Below are 17,438 nucleotides of genomic sequence, written 5' to 3' on the forward strand. Positions count from 1 at the left end.
GGGCATAATTCTCATTTTTAAATGTTCCTAATATAGAGAAGAGTATCTGACAAAAGATCCAGAAGTGGCAAAGCTGAATCAGTAAAAAGAAAAATTAGTCTTCACAGCTCAGAGACAATAGGATCAGGGTTAGTAAAGCTAACAATGTCTTTACTAAGCCTCATAATTAACCCCAGGGCAGTGACTTCAATTTCTTACTACTCATTCACTAAGTAGAGGTCTAAAAGCTCAGAGCGTTTAGCAGCCACAACTCAAAACTAGTGTGGACGGTGCTGGGGGAGAGTATGAGAGACGTGGGATGAGCGTCCTGCACAGACCAGCAGCTCGTCCAGCTCCATTTAACCGCTGGGTTAGCCAGGACGCACCCAAAATTAGTTTAAACAGCAACTTTTATAAACCATCCAACACAACTCAGAATCATATCGATGCCTTTTTTTTTTTTGGGAAGGCGCAGGTGGAAAAACAACTTTGCAAATGTGATGCACACGACAGTGTAGGGTCTGCAATTCCCAGCATACTGGGACTTCTTTTTTCCCTAATGTCCTCTTTCCTTAAATCACCTCCACGCTAAAATGACCAAGTGCTAAAAGATTACCTTACAAAACAGTATATATCCTAGAAACAATATATAAATTAAAATATTTCTACAGTAAAATAAAAAAGGGCAATCCACAAAGTAGTACATATAAGGTCTTTGCCTATAAATGCTTAAATTTGAGCAAGGAATACACCAGACAGATCATAATAATTAGCTTTGAGCAAGATGGATTACAGGTGATTTTTAGTTTCCTATTTTCTTTCACATTTTTATATTTTCTGCAGTGAACGTATGGTTCTAGGTACTTTTGCCGCAAACATTTTTGCCTCAGAACTAATTGGCCATTTTGCAGTAGAACATAAAATAACAAAAAACAACAAAAATAGCAAAAAAAACCAAGAGGGGCATGAAAAAAGACAGTGAAACGTGACAAGTGAATAACTAAATTAAAAAGACTTTATTGTGAAATACAAAATATTTGTGTATATTAAAAATGTGTGTAGACCATGGCAATACTGCTCAAATAACTGGTTGTATCTCGTGTCAACCGTGGTGTGCATCAAAGTAAGAAGCCATCTCTCAGGGCAAATCGTCGGCATCTGTCGGCTTAAGACCACCAACGTGGTCCTAACGGGAAGAACTGCTACCACATTTCAACCAGTTGAAACCAAACCATCAAACCAAAAACTGCCAACCAGTTATTTTATCATTCACGGTAAAACTGCCTGACGGCCAATTGTTATGCGGCAAAGAAGTCTACAGCGAAGCTGCTTATGGTGAAAATGTGGGTATGTGAACATACGTTTACTTCAGGAGAAAAGTGTGACTCAGAAGTAAATAAATGATAGCGTTTTCCTCCCTCCCCATTTTAGAATATGAGTTCACCAAAGAGCATAACTTTTAAGGCAGAAGTCTAAAGTCTAGGATACTCATCCCCGTTTCACTGATCATTCAAAATAAGGAATTCATAACAAATTTGTATAATGTAAGTATTATCATTCTTTTAAGCACTCTCGCAGCGACACAGGAATTATTATGCTCTTCCAAGGAGGAGGAAGGGAAGGAAGGAAGAGAGAACAAATGTGCGACACTGCAGGTTAACCCGGCCCCGGGGCCTCCGACACGGGAGACCTGACGGAAGCCCAAGGGCAGCGCTGGGGCAGATCCTGGGTCTACTTCCCGGCCGAGGGAAAGGGGGCTGGGAGAAGCCGTCCCCAGGCCAAGACCACCAGTGTTGCTGACAGTGTCTGCACGGGCTTTCAACCCACGTCAGGGTCCACGTGCCACTTTTACCATGTGATGGACGGACTGATGTCAGCTTTCGCTTTTAATCGCCAGCTTGTCTTGCGGAGCTTCCTGCTCTACGAGCCAGGAGGTAAATTAAGCACCAGCAGAATTCCCCCAGGATACTCAGTATTCGCGGGGATTAACATCCATAGTTATCAACACGGACGTGGGGGGGGGCCGTCCTTCCCCTCCCCCAGTCACGGCCCAGGCTCGAGGTTGCGCCCCGGACCAGGACCCTGGGCCGCAGCAGAACGCCTCCCCTTTCCGTGGCGCGTCTTCCCACATCTCCTGCCTCACACTCTCTGCCCTGCCCCAAGCCCGGGAAGGAATGCTGTAATCCACTTCAACGTGCCTTCCCTAGGAACCTTTTCTCATTAATTCTGCACTGATTTGGGTTTTTCATAATCTCAGTGACAGAGTCAGAAGAAACCACCAGTGAAGTATCAGATTATTTCAAAACCACGAGGCTGCTGAATGTCTGGGCCTTAAACAGGGCTTGTCCTTACTTGCCTGGCACACAGTTTACACGACAGAAACATTACGATCAGGAGACGGGTAGGCTCTGAGGCTGCACCAGGAAGTAAACTTCCCCGCAGCACAGACGTGACCTCCACTACCTCCTGGTGACTGGCCTACAGGGCGAAATCCTAAATTGAGTATTCCTGGGCTTCAGGTCTCTTCTGCTTGGGCCAAGTATCCAATACATTGTAATTCCTTACACCGCCCAGACAGGAAGCATTTACGCAGGCTTATGAATCATACAGATGCAGGCCCAGTATCCTTAGAACCTCAGGGAAGTCTCTCAGAGAAGTAACGGTAGTCGTATAAATCCCAAATGACACTAGCTTTCCCTCCCTAAACTGAGTTTTCCCACCTTTCTTTCTGAGACTCACTAACCTTCGCTGCAGCAGTTAAGTCTGGCATCTTAAGAGATGGGTCCTTTCAACACCCCAGGGGCCCCCGATGGACCCGCCGTCCACTCCCTGAACACACTGGACATTCTCTGGGCGGGCAAAGGGGATTCCGAGTGGTGGTGAGCAGATCGGAACGCAGATTTCTCTGGCTTTCTGCTTCACCACAAACCGGTCAAAGCCTGCTGGTTTTGTTTGTTGCTTTACTTTTCTGGGTGTCAGTCATCTATTACAAATATGTTTTTAAACGTACACCTGTGATATCCTAAATAAAAACCGTTATGAGTAGCAGAACTGGCCCATGGTTTTAGGAAGTAAGTAAATCAAATATGTATCTAAATGGAAGGCACTAGAAATAAATCAGGGACCTGGCTTAATACGGCACCGCACATTTTCTGATCTTTTTTTTTTTTTTTTTTTACCACCTAAAGACTCTGACAAGTGGATGGATACTTTGTCGCCTGATGAGAGATCGTGGGAATGGAGAGAAGTCGAATGAAACTTCCACTTGCAGGGCATTAACATGTCAAAGTACCAACAGCATGGTTTAAAATTTTTTTTCAAAAATGTTATCAAGTAATGTTGCATGCTCCACTTAGTAATTTAAATTTGATTCCAATTTCGTCACAGCATATATGAGGCAATTTAAAATTTTAAGCCCATGCCAACCAAGGAAAATCTGCAGTCCTTTGGCAGAATCTCCTACAAGAAAACCAAATCTCTAATGTTACTTCCATTCCAAGTCAATAGTTCACAAGATGAAACAGCTTCTTAGAGCATCTTGTTAAAAAAAAAGTGAGGCATGTACGAGTTGTGGGGAGAGGGTGCACAGCAGTAACAGAAAGAGCAAAAAGGTTAAAAAAAGAGAGAAAGGTTCATTTCATTGTCTCTAATTTTAAAAATGAAATTTTATTTTTTCATTAGCACTGACTCATCACAAGAGTTATGGGTAGAACAGAGGACTGTGAAGGTTCAGTTATCTCTAACTTAAAAGAATTGGGTATTTTCAGAAAATGCAACCTCTGTGTGTTAAAAAAATTCTGAGTAAGCTGCTGGCCTCACCATTCAGAGGCAACGTGCTGGGTGCCCAAATGGCAGGCTGGATTCTTCTAGCTACTCTGTGGTCAATAAAATATATGACTGACATTTTTAACCTTGAAGGAATTATTCTCACATTTGGCACCCACTGGGACCCACAGACATGGACCAACCACTCCATAAATGTCTCATAACCAGAGAAGGAAATCCCCTGTCCCAAGGGAGGAAAAGGTAGTTGAACAGATTTCAGTTTTCATGAAGAACTGAAAAAACTGTAGGAAAGGTATGGCAATCCATTAGGAAACAAAAATACTGAACAAATACAAATATATTACCTTTGCCGTTACCTTAAGTTTGCTTTTCTGTAATATTAAAAATCATCTATTCCTTAACTGTCATGACAATTTCCTTTTGGCTACCCTTTCTGCATTGTTTCTATCCTTCTAAGCCATAAATCACTACACAAGAGATGTTTGCTTTCAAACACAAGTACCTGTTATTTAAGTTAAAGAAGGAGATGCAAATCAGAACACAGGTTGCAAGCGACTCACTTTATCTTCAGGAAGTGATTTTTGCCAACATAGAACAAAGATTTTAGCATTTACTTTTCTCTTAGTGTTACCAGTTAACTTAGCAGAGATCAAAGATGACAACTGCCTCTTAGGAAACAGGATTGTACACTGTGAAACTATTTATTAGACTCTGGCTGCAATTTTCTTCCATTCAGTCACAGGTACAGGCTGGCACTCTTCCTGCGGCAGTAACTCATGGAAAGGAAAATGAAACCACGTTCATTAAAGCCTTCCTCAGATTTCAAAGGGGACGCTGGAGAGAGAATCTGAGAATACCCGTGTAGAACACACGCCCTCTGACCCATACTTCAGGCCACGCCAGCGCTTCTTTTCTCAAGCTGGGAAGCAAGCAGAACCTGGGGAAAGCCTGGCATTTGGGGCTCTATCATCTTTGCAGGTTTGATGTCGCTCTTCAAAGTTTTCGAGGTTAACAACTGTGCTTACGTGTGCTCTACATTTATTTTAAAATAGAAGTTATATGTGCCATGGTTTGGAGTCTAAATGCTAATTACAAAAAGAAGAGTAAGAGTTATCTCAATTTCATACAGAAAATGTATTCCTTTAAAATACCAAGGTACTTGGAAATCATCCTCTTTTAGCACATTTTTAGAATAGAGAATTTTAGAAAACTATTTGCTAAAAGTGTTTTTCTCTTGACTACCCACTAAGATCTCCCTGGACTGCAAGCAAATTTATTTTAATTGGCCACCACAATGGAAACACTCTCCTGCAAACTTTTTTTTTCTTAATTTAATTTTTATTTTCTTTGGCTGCACTGGGTCTTCCTTGCTGCATGCGGGCTTTCTCTAGTTGTGGAGAGCGGGGGCTACTCTTCGTTGCGGTGCGTGGGCTTCTCATTGCGGTGGCTTCTCTCCTTACGGAGCATGGGCTCTAGGTGTGCAGGCTTCAGTAGTTGCAGCACGCGGGCTCAGTAGTTGCGGCACACAGGCCCTAGGGCACGCGGGCTTCAGTAGTTGCGGTGCATGGGCTCAGTAGTTGTGGCTCGCAGGCTCTAGAGCGCAGGCTCAGTAGTTGTGGCACACGGGCTTAGTTGCTCCGCGGCATGTGGGATCTTCCCGGACCAGGGCTTGAACCCGTGTCTCCTGCATTGGCAGGTGGATTCTTAACCACTGCGCCACCAGGGAAGTCCCCCCCAGATTTCTTTGATAAATACTGGACTTTGAATTTCCCCGAGTCCATCACACAGAGCAAGTTAATGAAACCGCATGCCTGTATTTCCCCATTCTATCAATCCTTTGCTTAAATGCTAAAATGTAATTATATATTTTAAGTGATCAAAATTTCCAATCTTGACAGTGATCTTTTAGCTTAAAAAACTAAACCCTCTACCAGAGTAGAAAAATCTGCATGTGTAAATTAATGAGATTTCAGTCATTTCCATTCCATTACTCTAAAAAGCACTTTGTAGTCATTTGTTCTGTATAATTGAGAGCTTATTTGCCAAAAAATCTAATGGATTTTTTTATTCATTTTAAACACCCTGGCAAGAGTTAGCAGATTTTTGAATAGGGGGTTTTAAACACTTTCTTTTAAAAGAAAAGATGTAAAATCCTACAGATTGTCAAGGTAACAAATACTAAGACTTACATGGGACACCTTGCTGTACTAGAGACTAAAAGGCTACTTCTGTCAGATTAGTTAAATTTTAAGAAGTATGATGATCAAATTGTCTAATAAGAATTGAATGGTAAAATATTAAATTGCAAGATGAAATATTGGGAGAAAGGGGTTGGATTTAAATCACCCCAAGTAAGCAGAATTAAAACCTATACCTAAGAAGCCGAGAATTGTAGAAAATGTCTAAGACAAGTTTTCAAATGGCTGTATAAAGTCAACCTTTGATTTCTCAGGTACACGGGCCATTACTGACCAACAACTCCAGTCCAGTATAATATATTGCAGGGTAAATTTTTCTAGGCAAATATTTCCCATCACAAACATATTTTTCTTAGCAGCATTAAACAATCAAGCAAACAAAAATATCTTAATTGACTTAACCCCACTAGGTCTTTCCTAAGTCATTTTTGAAACGTTTATATAAGTGCCTAATGAACCATAAATCTAAATAGCAGTGGAATCTCCCTTCTGATTTTCTGTATCTGGACATCTTTATCCAGGTATCTTTGATATATTCTGGCAAAATGAGGCTCACATGACTCACTTAAGTATATGGATCACTTTGGTTTCTGCTGGGGTTATAAGGGAACTATTTTTCCAATAAGAGCTGTTAATAATATGTATATGAAATACTTACTTTAAATTCAGCAGAATAAAATTATTTGAAGTACTATAGTAAATGCTGACAAATAAAGAACCCCTAGAGCACATTCAAATAGCATGACCAGGGACTTTGTTAACATACTATTGTAACTTATTCTATTTTTTTTTTCTGTTTAGCCTTTCTAAAGAATTTATCAAAAAAGTTCTCACAGAAGCATAAAGATATTGCGTTCATGTTACGATATCACTTCTCAACAAGTGTAATTCTTAAAATTCTGTAAAACTGTTCAGAAGTGTCTCTTGTCCTGCACTAAGAACCTGAGGCTACTGTCTCACTCCAGTAGCTGGACTCAGAAGCTGAGTTGGTTCGAAATGAAGGGTTCCGGCTGGAAGAGACAGACATTCACACCCTGGTGAAGCTACTTGCAAGCCTTGCTCACACTCATCAGAGCGTCTTCTCACAGGGTTTTCTTCTTCTTCTGGTATTTTTATCAAAAGGGAAAATCAAGAGTCAAAGGATAATTACAGACAATCTCGTAAATACAAATGCTGGCACTCCCACCGTCTCACAAGAGTGACAAAGAAGTTTTGGCCACTTCTCACTTAATGTTTCTTTAAGACATACTTACTCTTTAAATACCAACTCTTTTCATAAGGTGTACACATGACCAGTGAATACCTCAATCCTAAAGCACCTTATAAAATAGTTTATAAAGATAAGAACTACAGATGCTAAAATTATGTGTAAGCCGGATAATCACTGAACATGTAGTTTACTACAGAGGAGAGCAGCGTCCTCCTGAGGCCCAAATGTATTCTTAAACCCAGGGACTCAATAAAAGATTAAAGATGGGAAAAAAAAGAGATGAGGTCATCTCTGCTATTCTATTCTCATACAGAACTGCTCCCAATAGTATGTGATTTAATTTTAATTCACCCAGTTTAAAACATCCTTGGTAATAACATATTCCAATTGCTTGGCATGGAAGCCTCTCAGCAGGCTCGTTGGTATTGATGTAATACTGCAGCTAACTGTACCTTCTAAACTTCGGAAACCAGGCTGTTCTACAGCAACTCTACAAACCTAATTAGATAATGCAAAGTTAAGGTTTTCCTCAAGTTTCAGTGTAGCCGTTCTTACACTCAGTGAGCTGGATCAGGCATCCCTACTGGCATGTTTAAATGCTTCTCGGGAGCCACACTTTAAAACACTACAAAGGCCGGGGAGCCCAGAAGGGAATTTATAATGGAGCAAAAATGAGAACATTTCTCATTTTGAAATATTCAGGATTCTTAGCAAATGAAGAAACTGCAAGTTACTTCTCCCCTCTCCAAAAAAGACCCAACCCCTGGGTAAGTGCAGTTCCAACTTGTCTCAGGGTTGCTTTCGGGACCATAGCACTGAACCAGAATTAAACCATAGACCTCATTTCAAAATCTAACATCACTGGGGCTTCCCTGGTGGCGCAGTGGTTGAGAATCTGCCTGCAATGCAGGGGACACGGGTTCGAGCCCTGGTCTGGGAAGATCCCACATGCTGCGGAGCAACTAGGCCCGTGAGCCACAACTACGGAGCCTGCGCGACTGGAGCCTGTGCTCCGCAACAAGAGAGGCCGCGATAGTGAGAGGCCCGCGTGCCGCGATGAAGAGTGGCCCCCACTTGCCGCAACTAGAGAAAGCCCTCGGACAGAAACGAAGACCCAACACAGCCAAAAATAAATAAATAAATAAATAAAAATTTAAAATAATACAGACATTTAAAAAAACACAAAAAAACAACTAACATCACTGAAATGCTAAGCCTACAGTTTTGCTATTGTTTCTTCCTTTAGTTATACATCAGCCAAATTAATGTATTATTAAAAACTAAAAATTGCCTAATATTCTCAGGATAAAATTACTTTCCCAACTTCAAATATTAAAATGTTGTTCTAATCACAGCTTTCCAAGTTAACTGGATTTCAGACTAAAAGAATGCCCCAAATGCCTAATATGTATTATCATCATATTTTAATACAATGTGTACAGTATATACAGTCTATATTATCAGAATTACATGACTGTGGTTCAGCTTAAAATACATGGACACATGTGTCTCTATACACACACGGGGTGGGGGTGAGAGGCCTAATTAAGGCAGAACAGAGATAACCCCAATGTGGGAAGTCCTCTTCGGTACTCATGGCTCTCTAATAAAACCCTTTCTTGATTTGTAGTTTTCCCCCAGGGAAGATGAGTGTTCACCACTTGAACTTCTTTTTTTACCTAAGCCAGTGTTTCTGGGCATCACATTTACCGAGATGCGCTGCAGGCCCTCCTCTACCCCAGGTGCCAGGGGGCGGCGGCGCAGCGGCAGGCGTTCCTGCTTCCACGGCTGCCCACTCGCTACATCCTTCGTTCTCATCAGTTCTTGCTCAAATGCTGCAGCACTTGGAATTGCTGGTGGTCGGGCAAGACTCCCCAAGTCATCTGACTTCTGCCTGAACCCTCTTTCATCTCTCCTCCTCCCGGCATTTCCCCCGTTCCTCTTTCATGCCCACGTCCACACCCTAAGCTACCACTCCAGTACCCAGGCCCCAGACTGGAGCTGGGCTCCTGCCCAGGAGCTCACACTTTGCATCCAGCTCTGATGCCCGTTCTGGGCTCCATCTACCCGGCAGACACCTCCACTCCACTGGCCTGTGGCCTCAAGCACTTTATGCCCAAACCGCACAAATGCTGTGTCTTACGGACCCCAACTCTACTTGTGCTCTAGACCAGCACTTCGCAAAGTCTGGTCCCTGGGCCAGCAGCAGCATCACCTGGGAACAGTTAGCAGCGCAAATTCTCTGCCCCACCCCAGACCTCCTGAATCAGAAAGTGCGGGCAGGAGGCCAGATGACCCGGGTTTTAAGACACTCTCTGGGCGACTCTGATTCCTGCTCAAGGCTGAGAACTGCCGCTTCAGACGGTTCTGTTCCTTCTGAGGCTTCAGCATCCTCCCTGCCCATTCCAGCCAGCAGAGCTCCTCCTCCCACCAGCCACACCGGCAAGTCTACCGTCACCACCTCTCGCTCCCCACATATTCATTTTCTTGGCCCCCCTCCTGGTTTAGGCTCAGCATGAGCTACAGGGACATTTCTGTCCTCACGGAAATCTGGCCTAGGCACTGCTCCCAGATCACTCCTCGGAGCCAGCCTGAACCATTCACAGTATTCAGTGTTTCAGGGCTCAGATTCCGTTTCTCTCGCCGGGCTCTCTTCCATCCCTCCAGGCCCCGACCCACTCTTCTAGCCTCCATTCCCCAGGGTCTGCCGCGATCTTTCCTGCTTCTGCGTGCCCAGGCCCTGTCCCCGCGCTCACCCTCCGACCTGCCCTCCCGGGGACCGCTCTGACTGCACCCCACCCCGCGGCCGGATGCTGCTTTCCCTGTGACCCGGGGACCCAGTAGCTAGTGCGACCCTCCTCTCATCCCCTGCAACTGTTATTTGTGCGTCTGGCCCACACACCTGTGGCAAAAAGGTAATTACTCGTGTTGTTTATCTAGGACCATGCCCGGTGCGATGACCACATAATTTATCAACCAACCCAGAGCATCCCCTGCTTACACCTGCCAGCTCATCAAGTACAGCCCTCCCTCCAGACGCACCCAGCTCCCACCACCACCACGTTGGCCTTCTTTCTACTTCTCATGCATTCCGGCCTCCTCCACCCTCAGGGCAGCCCTGCCTGTCCCCTCGGCCGGCGAGGCTCTTCCCTGAGAGCTACATCCGGGACTCAGCTCAGCCATCACCCTCCCCACCTTCCCCGCGGGGTCCTGGGCCCCTTCCCCTCCACTCATCCCGCACCGCCTCACATGCTTCTCTCTGTGTGAAATGACCTCTCCAGCGTCTCTGCGGCCCCCTTCAACGGGGGCCACACGAGCTCATCTGTGTGGTTAAAATCTGCAGGAGGTCAGCGGGCACAGCAGAAGTCAGGACACCTGAGACTGACTGTGTAAATGACCTTGGGCAGGGTTCAAGGCTCTGTAACTCAGTGAGGATTACATCAGACTGCAGGAGAGGGTTATTGCTACAATTCACACCACACACGCAGAATGCTGACCCGGCACAAAGGACTCACAGATGTTATCTGTTATCACAGCGTTTTTTACTACTTTATAGTACCTCCAACGTCTAGAGCAGTAGATGGTGCTTCGTAGACAACAGGTGTTTGAAATCAGGGACTCAGCAGTTGAACGTCACCGCTCCCCAACTCCACTTCAAAAGCTTCCAAAAAGCTGCTCTTGCTGCGGAATCAGTAAAACCCCAACCCAGTTCCTCAGCCTGCCATTCAGTACCTTCAAAATAGGGAGGGCCCCAACGTACTTTTCCAACCTCCAGTTCCACCACCTGTCACCAGTAAAACCGGCCTTCCCTCTGGTCTCACCATATTCCTGCCGTCTGGAACCCTGTCGGAACCCCACCGACGCTCCAGCTGGAGCCAAATGCCGGGCTCTGGCCTCCGGGCATCCACCTCCTGCAGCTGGGGAGGAACCTCTGGGTGGCGGTGACACCCTCACGCGTGAGAGGAGACGGAGCCTGTGTCCTCAACACCCCTGCATCCCCGGCGCCAGCCCGGTACCTCCAGTGTCCTCAATTCACTGTTTAGAGCAGGCGGAAGGCTGGAGGCTGGGAGGTGTGGTAAAAAGGCCTGATTCCTGAATGGAAAGACAATGACTATTCTTATGGACCAACGCCTTCTGTGTGGTTAGGAGGTCATGACCTGAGTAGCATCTTCCTTATGCCAAAGCTTTCTACTTCCTCTACTGCATAGCCTCTCCGACGCCTAGAGCCATGATGGTGCTTAGTAAACACTCGACGGATATTCGAAATGTCTGTTGAGTGAATGACTGCCACGTTTACAGTACAAATACATCTCCCAATTCTCACAGAATTCTGTCCACATTGTTAACACATATTCTACCTTCTCACCCTTCCCTCTTCCACCACACAAACTCCAACCATAAAATCATTCCTTTCATAGTCTTAGGCTGTGTCCGTTCTACTCTAGAAATTTTAAATTCTTGATTTCACTGCTTTTCTTCTTCTGTCAGATTGTACATTCATTCCTCAGGGATGAAAATTAGAATCTAAAATATGAACAAAGACAATCGTCGAGGTTGGAGCTGAATAATCACAACCATGTTCCAATATTCAACAGCTGTTCAAATCTTGCTGACCAACCTTTTTTTAACAAATCAAGTTAGAAGTTACAAATATTCTGTTTACAAATGGCCCAAGCTCAGAACTGTGATGTTCACTCACGATGTGTTACCTTCTTTCTCCCTGTCTCTAATTCACTATTAACAGATCGAAGCCCACACCTTATCTCCCATTCCATGCAGCCGGCCCCATCACAAAATAGTTACCCAGATCCAACAGCTCAACAGTTTCCATTCTTTCTTTACTAATAATTGTGCACTCCCTGAATGGCTATTCTAAGCCTTCGCCACCCGCTAAGGAAACGTCCTGTGACAGTTCCCATAGCGAGGTTTCCTTACCCGGCTACCAGAGTAAGGATGGGGAAGGAACCCAGGCCATGTGGGCGCTGCATCCTTTTTTTCAACTAGGATGTGATCCCTTTAGAACAGGGACTTTTCCTTGAGACCGTCTTGCTATTCTCAGTGGGGGAGGAGGGGTGGTGGTAGTAACAGGATTGATGCCTGACCTTCCAACACTGGAGGGAAACACTTCCACAGAATCGACAGATACAGCAATTCTTAGGAATGTTTGCATTTCCAGGGTGTAATGAGTGCTTCAGCACCACGGAAGACGAGGGAGAAATTCCATGGGCAGGAAACAGGCATTCTGCCTCCCAAGGACTCAGTGCTTCGCAGGCAACTTTAAGCTTCGCAGGTACCTTTAAGAAACGTGAAAGCTTCTGATTCTCAGCTGCCCAGAAGAACAGACGTGTATGCAAAACTCAGCATTAATTTCAGGAGGCCTATGGAGCCCAAATTTCTTAGACTTGGTAATAAGGGAGTTTTTTACTGCAAGGGTGGGGGAGGACAGCAAAATAGAACAAAAACTAATCCCAGGGCATTTCACTTGGGGAACCGAAACAACAGTGACCTCTTAAGACACTACATTTCTTCTAAGTGATAGCTCCATCCCTAATAAACGAGCTTCCATTTGAAACAGAAATCTCATGGTCAAGGGCAGAGCTTTTCTGGTTGCAGCCGATCATCGCTGAGATAAAAGGCTTTGTTAAGGTAGAACCTGACTGACTGGGTGATCAATTCAGTCACAGCCTCTTTAAGCAGTGTTCCTTTCCACTGGTCTTAGCTTATCACATAAAACCTCTCCATCTAGCAATGGTTCTTGAATTAGTCCTACTATGGATGCTCTGAGCCTAAGTGGCATTAATAGTTTGAGTCAAGTAACATTTGCACATACAGAGAGCTGCCGGTTTACATGCAGCTTCTCACGAGTACTGAATTTGCTATTAAAGAGCCACTGAAGGTCTTTCAACATCTCCATTCCAGACCTTTATTTTCAGAGGCTAATGATTCAACGTTGAACACTCAGCGCCGAAACCCGGGAGAAATGGTCTGGGAGATGCTATAATTTATTAATTAAAGGAACTGTCTACACTTTGCAAGTGCTAAACAGATGGTTTTAATAAATGCTGACCGTAAAATATTCAGAGGACAAAGCCTAAGATGATAAGCCTTCCCATTATAACCATAAAACATAACATGAGAACGTCTGGATTTTGTCTTCAGAACCTTCCATGTAATAAACAATCTGTCATCCTTCTACCACCTATCGGGTGCCTCTGGACACCTTCCTTCTCCTTCACTCCCACATGCAGACACCTAGTCCTGGTGCCTCTGCATCTTCGTTTAATAGCTCTTGAACCAACTGACTTTTCTCTCCTTCCACCGTCACCCTGCCAATGCCATCAACATCACGTTCCACCTGGGCTATCATAACCTCCAACAGGATTCCTATCTGCTCCGGCCCTAAACCAATTCAGCTAGAGTGGTCTTTTCAAAGCACAAATCTCAGCCCACCTCTCCCCTACATAAAAATCCTTTGACGAGCTCCATCCTTGGAGTTAATGGCTGCTCTAAAGACCTGATTCCTGGCATGGTCTCTCTGAACCCTCACCCTCCATCTTCTAATTACGCTGGCCTTCTTCCACTTCCTCAGCTCACCATGCTACCTCCTACCTCAGGACCTTTGCACATACTTCTCCCGCTCAGGGGTGTCCCCCTCCCATACCCAGATCAAAAATGACTCTTCTTCAAATCTTCAGATTTCAACTCAAAAGCCATTTCTTCATGTAAGGCTTTTATGACCAAGTTCCTCCATTTTCTTACCCCCTGTGGGTTTTTTTTTTTTTTCATAGCATGTGGTGGGACAATTTTTATTTACACATTTGTGAAATCTTGATTAATGTGATTTTTGACCCACTAGCCTACAAGATCCATGAGTTTAGGAGCAAGGAGTACTTCCTTAACAACTAGCACCAGGACATGGGAGGTACTCAAAAATGTTTGTTGAATAAATCAAATAGTATCCAACAGAGTACAACTTGAACGGTAAGATCACTTTTCACATCATTCACATCAGAGAAACAGCAAGAGGCCCGGAGATGGGAAAGCGAAAAGAAATGTGTTCCTCTTGTCTTGACCATAGGTGACGCATTTTGCTGGGCAGATCTAAAGGAGGAAGTAGTCCAGGGGAAAAAAAGCACCAGGCTACAGCAGACTTTTGTGCCTGGAACACTGAAAGTATGAGGCAAAAAGCTGTACAGGGCGGACCCACCAGGACCAGCTTGCTAGAGTAGAAGCATAACCTGTACTTGGTAAATGGGATTGTCCTAGACTATCTCAGGCCATTTATCAGAATCCAAAAAAGCCCTATACATGGATTAGTGTTAAGGAGAGGCAGGTGTTTCACAGTGGGTGGAGTATGTGTAATCATAATCAAAGAGTCAGAATTTTCCCGAAAGGAGATGTCCTTCTACTGCTGTATTTCAGAAACATTTAGGTTAGCTTTTATTAAAGGGAGACAACAGTCCCTGATTTATGCTCTTATGATTTATAAGCTATACCTTAACTTTCTTAGTTAATATTTACCCACAAACTTAATAAAAGGGTTTGGCTCTCCACATACATAAAGCATTCTTCTTAATGTTAATTGTTTGAAAGTCTTAATAAGCTAGCTTCAGTCTTTGGCAAATGACAGAAATTACCCTGGACCCACCGACAAACTTTATCAGTAAGTTGGACCAAAAATCAAGTTATAACCACCTCCTACAGCTATTAAATGAGCTCGTGGCTCAGTACTTGTACCAGCACTAATATAATATTTCAGAGGAAATAGGCATTGGGGCTGACGCTCCATCACCCCTTTAGAAGACTTGTCATCTGAACTGCAGGACATTCTGAATATGACTAGTTCTGTCACTCTTTCCTCAATTTCTTCCCCCAGGAAATGGCATCTTCACGTCTTTATTAGCTCTCGGTAAAAGGCCATTTGATCACAAATGCTTTCAAACAACTGCAATATTCAGTCGTCCTTTGTCAATAAGTCATTTTGAAGCAAAATCATAAAGAGGTCACCATCACTCCATGAGAGCTGAGGGACTTAAAACCACAAACACATTCAAAAGGAAAACTGGGTACTTTTTATTACCATTAACTTAGATGACTTAGAGGGGAATCCACCCCAGACGTTATAAAGAGATTCTAGTGCCGTTATGTCTTCAAACACACACTAAAACTTCAGAGTAAATCTCAAGAGTAAACCTTCCCTCATCACAGGGGCAGGAGCAGATAAGGAAATCTCTTCCTACGATTCTTAGTGTTGAAAGGACGCCTTCTCCCTCTACTTCCAGACGCTAACTTTCCAAAAGGAAAGTTAATAAAGGCGACCCCTCGGATGCAATGCAGACGCTGTTTGCACAAGGCGCTGGAAGCGGCACAGCTCCCCAGCCCCCGAGGCACCGGCTCCCGCGTCCCAGGGGAAGGAGGGGCGCGGCCGTAACGGCGGGCAGGTCGGGCCGGGGGCGCGGACGGGTCAGCGGGGCCGCAGCCCGGGGTCCGGTCACCCACGTCCCGGGGCGCCGACAGAGCCCCACCGACCGGGAGAGTCGAGCGGCGGACAGCGCGTCCGGAGGAGCCCTCGGCGCGGGCGGCGACCGCACAAGTTAGTTTGGCGGCCCCGCGGCCCGGCCGCAACCGGGGGAGGGGAGGGGAGGGGAGAGGAGAGGAGGGGCGGGCTCCGGCCCGACGGGGCGGCCGGTGGATGGGGGCTCCGGGGCGGGGGTCCGCAGGCGGGCGAGGGCGGCCGCCGGGAAGGGGAGGGGGGAGGGGGGAGCGGGAAAGGGAGGGGGAGGGAGGCCGGTCCTGGGCGAGGCCTCGGCCGCGCATCGCCTGTCTCGGCGCCGAAGCCGATGGGGCGGCGCTCTCCGCGGAGCCGGGGGCGGGGCCGCGCGTTCCCACCCGGGCTGGCAGCCGGGGGCGCCCGAGACCGGGCGGAGGGGGGCGCCCCGGACGCGCGGGGGCGACCGGACCCAGGGGCCTGGTCCGCACCGTTGGTGGCGGCGGCCGCGGCCCCTCGCCTCCGTCAGGCATGCGCGCGCCACAGGCCGCAGCCCGGACCAGCCCCGCGTCCCCGGCCGCCGCCGCGGCGGTCCTGGCCCGGCCCTTCTCTCCTCCAGCCCGCGTTCCAGGTGCGGAGGGCGGCCGCCGAGCCCCCGCCGCAGCGCGGGGCGGGGAGGTGCAGGGGGACTGGGGCCGGACGCGGGGTGCGGGGCCCGGGGCCCTCACCCGCCAGCCGCGCCACCTGCGGAGCCCGCGCCCGACCCGCCGCCCCCGCTCCCGCCAGGCGCGCGAACAAAACAAGTTGCAGGTCGCCGCCGCCGGAGGGGGCGGGCGGGTCACTCACCCTCATCCTGCTCAGCGGGCTCGGCTCGTCCGGCCGCGGGGATAGGGAGGACCAGAGGACCACCAGCACCAGGAAGCTGCCCACCACCAGCAAACTGCGTAAGAGGAGCCCGATCTTCAGCCTCATCTTCCTCCGGCGGCGAGAGGCGCACAGCCGGGCGCAGCCGCCGCCACCGCTCTCCCCTCCCTCCTTCCCCCTCCGCGCTCGCCTCCTCCTCCCGCCCCCGCCGCCCGGCGGCCGCCCTCCCCGCCTCCGATCCGGAACTCCCCTCGCCTGGCGGGCCGCCCCACCCCCGCTCTCCCCTCCCTCCCCCGGCCGCTCCCGCCCCCACGCCGGGCGGTCCCCAGCCGGTCCGCAGCCTTTTCGCCGCCGCTGTCCCCCGATCCCTCCAGGTCCTGCTACCTTGCGACTAACTTACACTCTCCCCAGGTCTGTCCTCAGCCTCGGCCCCACCGCTCAGCCCTTAAAGCTGCCCGGGTCCCCAACTTTTATTGTCCTTTAGGGCCGTAACGCCGGCCCCCCGGCCCCCGCCGCAGGGCGAGCGGGAAGGAAACCAGGAAGTCGCGGCGGCCGTTGCCGCAGCTCCACGTGGCTGATTTATAGCTGGGAGGATTTTTCCTTATTGATTGTGCTCGCTTCTTCACACGGCTCCTTAAGGAGCCGGATTTGTAACCGAAAGGCCCAGGTGTGATGTGCAAATATCACCGGACCCCAGGAGCTCTACTTGGAAAGCGGGTAGTACGTCGCTGTCTCTTGTGCTAATTAGAAGAAAGCCAACCTAGTGAGAATAAGCAATACCAACCTTGTTCAAGGGCTAAGTTTCTATTCCTAGGACCGAGGATTTCGGGGTTTGTAAAACAATACTCAAAAAAGAAAAAAATACGCCACCCTCGTCGCCTCCTTCAGACCCGATTTTTGCCGCTTGATGGAG

At 47.3% G+C, this 17,438-nt stretch overlaps 1 protein-coding gene across 2 annotated transcripts in view; it reads right to left on the reverse strand.

Moving 5' to 3' along the window:
- GALNT7 (polypeptide N-acetylgalactosaminyltransferase 7) overlaps positions 1-16,708 on the reverse strand; it is a 136,977-nt gene extending 120,269 nt beyond the window's left edge. For both annotated transcript variants that reach the window (XM_061199498.1, XM_061199499.1), the window contains exon 1: positions 16,508-16,708. In XM_061199498.1, coding sequence (XP_061055481.1) covers positions 16,508-16,633 — 126 coding nt within the window. In that variant the 5' untranslated portion in view covers positions 16,634-16,708. The remainder of the gene's footprint in view (positions 1-16,507) is intronic.
- Between the last annotated feature and the right edge of the window lie 730 nt (positions 16,709-17,438).

Source organism: Eubalaena glacialis, chromosome 9 (genome assembly GCF_028564815.1).
Source record: "Eubalaena glacialis isolate mEubGla1 chromosome 9, mEubGla1.1.hap2.+ XY, whole genome shotgun sequence".
Classification (NCBI taxonomy): Eukaryota; Metazoa; Chordata; class Mammalia; order Artiodactyla; family Balaenidae; genus Eubalaena; species Eubalaena glacialis.